The sequence below is a fragment of the Pistacia vera genome, unplaced genomic scaffold (assembly GCF_008641045.1).
Source record: "Pistacia vera cultivar Batoury unplaced genomic scaffold, PisVer_v2 Contig170, whole genome shotgun sequence".
Classification (NCBI taxonomy): domain Eukaryota; kingdom Viridiplantae; phylum Streptophyta; class Magnoliopsida; order Sapindales; family Anacardiaceae; genus Pistacia; species Pistacia vera.
Genome location: NW_022195790.1, coordinates 359308 through 367085, shown reverse-complemented (window position 1 = coordinate 367085; position 7778 = coordinate 359308). Strand labels below are relative to the sequence as shown.

Sequence of the window (7778 nt, the reverse complement as noted above, 5' to 3'; positions counted from 1 at the left end):
AAAAAACTTTGGTCTTTTTGTTTATTTTAATTAACAAAATATTTCGAAAAGAATTTAGAAGAAAAAAAGAGAAGCTAAATTCAAAAGACCTATAATTCATTTCTAACTCTACATGTATACATGCAATGGCTACTACCACAAAACATTCTACAAAGTCCACAACACAAATTTCTTTCTCATGCATTCTCCCTATTCCAATCCTTTTTTCCCCCCAAGTAAAACACTAAACTGAAAAGAAAAAAAAGCTAAATCCCCAAAAAGAGAGAAAAAAAAATCCCAATAATTTACATTGTACAACAATCACCTTCACCTCCTTGTTCTTTTCCTAGACCTACTACTTCCACCTCCCACCCCAACCTCACTCTCACCATTGTCTCTCCCTCTCTTTCCCGTCCTCTCCGGTGGGCTCACTGTTACCGATTTTTTTGGCGGACTTGCCGCCGATCTCTTCGGTGGCCGGCCAACTCCTCTCTTCATTCTTCTACTCTCTTCCCTCACCCCTCTTCCCCTTGAACTCCTTGTCACCCTCTCTTTTCCTGCATTTCTCTTCTTCCCCTTCCTCTTGTTCGCGTCCTCCTCTATTCTACTATCTTTGCTCTCATTCTCCGAATCATCTTCCTCTTTGTCGTCGTCATCATCATCATTGTCGTTTTCCGTCACTTCACTCGGCGAATTTTGCTTCATTCTTTTCAAGAAACTGGCTGCCCCTTGCTTCTTTCTCACGGCAATTTCTTTCTTGTCCATCTTAACCTCTAAAGCATCATGAGAACTAAGCTCATTACCACCATATTGATGTTTAACCTCTCCTCTCTTGTTGCTGTTTCTTAAATTCCTCCGCCCCGAAACCGATCTTTCACTACTCCTTTTCTTCTTTGTACCACCCTTCTCCTCAATATCAACAAAAGAACCATTGATCTTCTTCTCATTGACCTTCGGTTTTTCCTCGATTTCTCTTTCTTTCTTTTCACCTTTTCTACCAGCAGCATTCTCCAAAGCTCCTTTCGCAGAGTTTCGCTTACCACACATGACCATGGTGGAAGCTCTGCTGGGTTTTGAAAGTGAAACAAGTAGTTCTTTTTGTGGTTTTTGTTGTTGTTGTTGTCGTTCAGGCTCAGGTTTAACAGCAGGAGTTTGAGGTTTCCGGAGCTTGGCAGTCATTTCTTTGGCAACAAGAGCCCGGAGTTCTAGTGCAGCAGCATATTCTTGGGAGCTTTTTCTGAAGAAAATTATGAAATTGTTGAATAAGATTAAGACATCTCTGAAGAATCTCTGAATACAGTCAGAGTAAAGCCCTCTATCAAGCCTGGATTGAATTGTTTGAAGATCTATGTGTTGCCTTATCAACTTTTTGTACCTTTCAGATTCCTGCAAAATAATATTATACATAGAATCTTAGCCAAATTCAACAGCTGATAATTACATGAACAAGTATGAATTTTGCAATTAATAATTAATATAAACAATAATAATAATAAGGTCTTGACGAAATTCTCTGAGGACACGTGGATCTACATTCTATCGTGATCTAATTTACATTCTAATATTAAATTCCAATAATTTGATTTTTATATGAGATTGTGATCAATTATTAATAAAAATTAGCAACATGATTATATGTCCTAAGAGTTTTAAAACTCAATTGATCCTATATAAAGAAAGAATTCTAAAGGAAAAAGAATTAAATTCTGCCCGACATGTTAGAAGGCTAATTTTGTAATTTACCGATGCTGAGTAGGTAGCCATCAGATCGTAGCTTCTTGGACTATGAGGTAAATTAGACTTCAGAGCGAAAGAGAACTAAATTCTACGTGAGGGTAACTTGGTAGTTTACTAATGTTGAGAGTACTGGGTCAAGATGTAAAACCATCTTGAGAGGGAATAAAAACCTTACCCCCCTGTAATGTTACCGGAGGATTGGTAGCCCCTTAGATCAAAGCTTTTTGGACCAATCCCAGAAAACTGGGAAAAGATGGTCCAACCTGAGGTGGGATCGGGTGCGAGTGGATATTCCATGTGAAGTATAAACCCAATCAGCTGATCAAAGGCCTCGAATCCCCGTAAGTTGGGGGTTGATACCCTAGTGTTGGAGGACGTAAATAAAATAATTAGAAAAGCACAAGCAGAACAGTGAATTAATTATGGAACGGAATGTCCCACGGGAGCAAGAAAGAAGGAAAAGGTCGTGACACAGAAGAGCTATTCAACGGGAATCAGTTTTTCAGTCAGTAAGTAATGATACATCATACATATAACGCTTCTTCTCTCTGTTTGTTACAGTCAATAGTTACAGTTCCAGAGAGAATGAACCGAAAGGGGTAACAACAATTTCATGTTTTTTAACCCTTCATTTACACGTAAGCACACATGTCATCTCGTCAACAGCACACAATTGCTGTACCACCTGNCTTAGATCAAAGCTTTTTGGACCAATCCCAGAAAACTGGGAAAAGATGGTCCAACCTGAGGTGGGATCGGGTGCGAGTGGATATTCCATGTGAAGTATAAACCCAATCAGCTGATCAAAGGCCTGGAATCCCCGTAAGTTGGGGTTGATACCCCAGTGTTGTATTTGACAAGAGAAGAGGACGTAAATAAAATAATTAGAAAAGCACAAGCAGAACAGTGAATTAATTATGGAACGGAATGTCCCACGGGAGCAAGAAAGAAGGAAAAGGTCGTGACACAGAAGAGCTATTCAACGGGAATCAGTTTTTCAGTCAGTAAGTAATGATACATCATACATATAACGCTTCTTCTCTCTGTTTGTTACAGTCAATAGTTACAGTTCCAGAGAGAATGAACCGAAAGGGGTAACAACAATTTCATGTTTTTTAACCCTTCATTTACACGTAAGCACACATGTCATCTCGTCAACAGCACACAATTGCTGTACCACCTGCTTACGGACCCCACTTTAAGCCCCTAATAACCGTTATAAAAATACTCCGATTAATTTAAAACACCGTGTTTCGCTATTCCCAAAAATCAATTATAGTCTATTCAATTTAAAATATTTGAACTTTCTTAACCTCTAAATTTATTAATTTAATTAAACATTCTTAACCATAAAAGTTATAAATTAACAAAAACATCTATATTCACCTCTATAATTTAAACAGCTGATGACCAACTGTCGACATTTAATAGATAAATAAGAGTGTCTTTATTTTTTTAAACTTCTATTATAAAAAATGTTTAACTAAATTAACAAATATAAAAAATTAAAAAATAATCCAACAAAACACGTTTTTAAATTTAAAGTTTATTCTCCTAATAATAATTCAACTCAACTTTTTAAAAATACTATTCAAAATAACAAAACAAACACAAATTTCTTTTTATTAACAAGGTTGCATTAAATAACACAAATCCCTTCAAATTTTCTGAAATTATAAAAATATTTCTGTTAAAATAAACGGAAAAAGGGAAAATTCAATATATATAAGTCAATCCATACCCGTACAACTTTAAATGACTCACAAGATGTACACCAGGAAGAAAAATGGAAATTATTTAAAAAAACTCTCTGAAGAATAGTTTTAACCACCAAATTTAAAGTATATATCTCGAATACTCAATTTATCTGTTGGTTTACGATTTTTCACCAACGATAAAAGATAATAAAATATTTGATTAAATTCACGCACAATAAATACTATAAGATTTTGTATTTTAACATTTGAAAACGCTTATAAATGAAAATCTGAATTTTTTTCAGAAAATGCCGACGAGAATTTCTTTTTGAATTAAATTTTTCACTAGTCAAAAACAATATTAAATGTTGACTAACTCTTAAATAAATGAATAAAGTGGAAAAAATGAGCAAAATTTAAATTAAACAATTTAAACTAATAGATTACAAATTCACCCATTTATTAGGTTTGACTTTTGATTTTTAACCATTAAATCAACATAAAAGAATTAGATAACATCATGAATGTACGAAATCGTGATACGTAGAATACACGACCCAAGACTTTTTTTCAGCCATTGGATTCTCGTAACTGCAAGGTCAATCTAACAGTTGGTACTCACCAAACCCAACTATACAAACAAATAACACGACGTCGTCCCCTTCCAACCAGGTCCAAATCCGAAACAACGTGGGCTTTTACCAAGTTAAAGCTAAAGATAATTCTACCACTCAAAATCAGTTCTAAATATAGCAAAGACCAGGCGGCCAAAAGGACCAAAATATAAATATTACACCAAAGACACGTAGATAAGGCACAAACTTTTTTGGCTTGGAAAGTTACACATGCAAAATCACTTTCTTTTCTTATTTTCATTATTTTATATTATTTTATTCTATATTGTATGTTCCAGCGCGATATCAGCCAAGATTGGAGTAGGTGAAAATTTCATGCTAAATTTTTTTAAAGTAAGATTTTTAGAGTAAGAGATATTCTATATCACATAATCTTTTTAAAGGGTATTTTTTTTTTTTTTTACACAAAATTTCAATCATTGATCGAGATTTAATCTCATTTATACCACTGAATCTTAACCATTTAAAGCTAATTAATCTTATTTCTTTAATTTATTAAAAAAAAAAAAAACCCAAAAGTTATCACTTTAACCGTACTCCTAAGCCAACGTTTTCCAAAAGCCCGGTAATTTGAGACCCACTTCCATATGTGAAAATGCATCCCGACCGTCGATTTTCTAAACCCGACCCTCACATGCATTAACACGATAACTTTTTTATGCAATTGCGATGTAATGTAACATTTTTTTTAAGGACTAAAATACCCAAGAAACCTTTTCTCTTGACAAAAAAGTCGCCCCAATGATGTAAAATGCAAGGCTGTGATTAGTCGAGCTCGGGTCAAGCGTGTTCGTGTCAGAGCTTAGGTTTTTAGTTTTTACTAATTAATTTTCCTTTTTTTTTTTTTAAATAAGACAGGATTTAATTTTAATTTTTTTAAATAAAGAATATTCGAATTGGAATGTACCTGGCTTCGAAGCCGCCGCTCAAAGTGTGAGCCGAGCCGGTGCGACCGTATGATCTCAAGAAACCTAACTAACGGCTCCGATTTCACGGCCAACACCTTTTTCGTGGCGGGAGAAACCTCCTCAACATCGGGCTCCTCGCCACTGCTACTACGACGCCGTTTTTTGTTGTTTGACAAACTAGCCGAGCTCTGTACATCGCTGCTCTGCTTCGATGCCACCCCAACTTCTTTTCCCTCCCTCTTTGAATCGTCCCACAACTCGTTCGACTCACTGAGTCCACTCGTTTTATTATTCTTGTTAATAGTTTCCATTTTCTCCTCCGACACCGTTTTGTCATTATCCACGTCATCATCTTCTTCGTCGTCCTCCTTGACATTTCCGTTTAATTTACCGTTTGAAGACCAATCTCGATCCCGGTCTGGTCCACTTCCGGTTCGAACCGGATCCGGATCGGTTTCCCCATCCGGTTCATGTTTTACTTTCGGTTCTTTCTTCTTCTCGCCTTCCGCGACGTCGTTTTTAAGTCGTTTCCTGCTCCTCGTTTCCTCTGCTTTTTGAGTCGTGGAATTGGATTCGTTGAACGATCGGTTCTCACGCTCGTCCGATTCGTCGCCGTCCGCGGAGGAGAATTTACCGGCGATGATATGCGGCGAGGCCTTCCTCTCTCTCTCCAGATCTGCTTCCTCCGCCTTCATGCTCTTCTCTCTCTCCTCCTCCAATCTCTTCACCTTCAATTCCAAAGACCTGCAAAAACCGAATAAAAAAAAACGACACGTCGTTCCATAGATCTCAATGAAAACTGAAAATCTCTCACTCTCAGATCTAAGAAAAATGAATTACACGATCGAAACGTCGCGTCGTTGAACCTCGTCGCGCAGCTCCTGAACACGAATCTGTCTGAGCTGGTCAACAAGCGGAACCAAACTAGTCGACTCGGCGTCGTTTGAAGCCATGAACCGTCGTTTAAGATCACGAAACTTGTCCTTACAGCTCTCTGGAGTGAGAGACGCCAGGCTCGAACTTCGGTTGGCTACTTCCATGGCTATGGAGTCCCAACTCTTGGTCCCGTGACGGTTCACGGCGCACGCTAACAATAACTCCTCCAACGGCCCCCACCGCTGGTGTTCTTGTTGCTGCTGCGACGACGACGTCGTTTCTTGTTCTCTAGCCATGAAACGAAAGTAATACCACTACAACTACCGCCACGTCGACGACGCTGCTCATCTCATGTCATGGCGTGGTTTCAAACCTTCATCATCATAATAATCGAAAACGATTTCTTCTTCGTCATCATTTAGATTATCGTTTTAGGGTTTTGGCCTTGCCGTTTTGAATGGGTTTTTTTGTTTTGTTGTTTTTTTTGTATTTTATTTTTTTCCTTATATTCCGTTCGTTGTTGATTATATGTTTTATGTTTTGCTTTTGTTTTTGTTTTTTTAAATAAAAATGAGATTTGGAGATTAATGTTTATATTTATAGAGAGGGAGTGTGTTGTGTTGTGTATTTGTGCCTCTGTTTTCGATTTTCCTTTCTCTTGGCGGTTCGGGTCTGGTCTGTTTTTCATTTCGTACCAGGGATTATTGGGTCTCAGATTACTATAATGCCCTTATGAGAATTCACTTATGATCTTTAAAGGAAACCATAGAGGGGCAAAATAGTAAAATTTCATTTGTTTCAATAAATTATTTTTTCGAAATCCGTTTATTTATTTAAAAACTTTGACTTACAGTACCATCTAATATAAATGTTAAAAGAAATTTCAAAATTGGATCAAATTATTCTTAATGATAAAACGGTAAAATCATATCAATTATATTGCAAATCATATAAATACAATAAATAAATGTATTAAAATTTTGCTTCTAACGAATACATTATAATAGAGTTTAAAAATAAAAAAATATTATTTTTATTTTAGCCCATATATCTTTAAGTATAATCAAATATATCAAAATAATGAAATGAGCCTTTGTAAGATATGTTATGTGTTAAAAGTATTTGAACATGAGACTTTTTTTTATGAACTTTTAATACAATATTGTTTTATACAATTTTCAATTAATAAATTGTCTACTTTAAAGTTGTAAAATATATAAAATTTTCCTTTTAAAAAAAAAATTATTCATTTAAAATCATTTTTGTTCATAAATGAAAAAATAAAATATTTTCACCTAGCAATAATATTGGAAGTTATTTTACGATCACAGCTCTAAGATAACACATGTCACCGCCTAGTACACCATGGTTGGAGTTTTATTGGGACCCATTTTAATTGGATTATTTTAAAATATGATCAAAGGGTCCTGAGCGGTTGCGATGTTGCCACGTCAAATCCAAGGGTTATTCGTTGTAATATTGAAGTGGTCACAGTCTCACAGACCTCTGAGATTGAATGTTGACCGTCAATTCGTGGGACCCTTTTTATCTCGATTGTTTAACCGGCGTGGCTCTTATATTTGGATGAAAATAATGTTATGTTTTAATATATTCATTGTATGATTTAATTAAAAAACTAGAATCAACATTTTTTTTTTCTTTTCTTTTGAGGGAAGAATCAAACAGTTTATTTTTTTGTTGATTATATTATATGATTAAATGGTTAATCCAAATTTGAAAGCCAAGTAAACAAAAAAAGAAAGATGAGGTGGTGTTACGATGTTACCATTTCAACCTAAAAAGCAAATCAGTGAAAGCTACAAAAGGAAAAAAAAGTGATATTGTGTTGTATTTAAAATTCAACTTAACACGGGCCGCAAGAAAATTTATAAAAAAATAAGTTTCGGAAAATTAAATTATAATAGCTTTTAAAATAGCTTTGAATT

The 7778-nt window shown here is 35.4% G+C and overlaps 1 protein-coding gene across 1 annotated transcript; it reads right to left on the bottom strand.

The window, feature by feature from the left end:
* Positions 1 to 237: 237 nt before the first annotated feature.
* Positions 238 to 6326, bottom strand: LOC116125741 (trichohyalin-like). The gene is made up of 3 exons (XM_031411456.1): positions 5797 to 6326; positions 4956 to 5700; positions 238 to 1365 (listed from the first exon to the last, which is right to left on the bottom strand). Exons 1-3 carry the CDS (start codon positions 6126 to 6128, stop codon positions 307 to 309), a joined length of 2136 nt encoding a protein of 711 aa, XP_031267316.1. The 5' UTR covers positions 6129 to 6326; the 3' UTR covers positions 238 to 306.
* Between the last annotated feature and the right edge of the window lie 1452 nt (positions 6327 to 7778).

Bases quoted from the DNA above. Each gene is read 5' to 3' on its own strand.
- LOC116125741 (XM_031411456.1), bottom strand. From the start codon at position 6,128: ATGGCTAGAGAACAAGAAACGACGTCGTCGTCGCAGCAGCAACAAGAA. The intron at 5,701-5,796 runs GTAATTCATTTT...CGGTTTTTGCAG, and splicing joins CGACGCGACGTTTCGATCGT to GTCTTTGGAATTGAAGGTGA. The intron at 1,366-4,955 runs GTACATTCCAAT...ATTATTTTGCAG, and splicing joins AGCGGCGGCTTCGAAGCCAG to GAATCTGAAAGGTACAAAAA.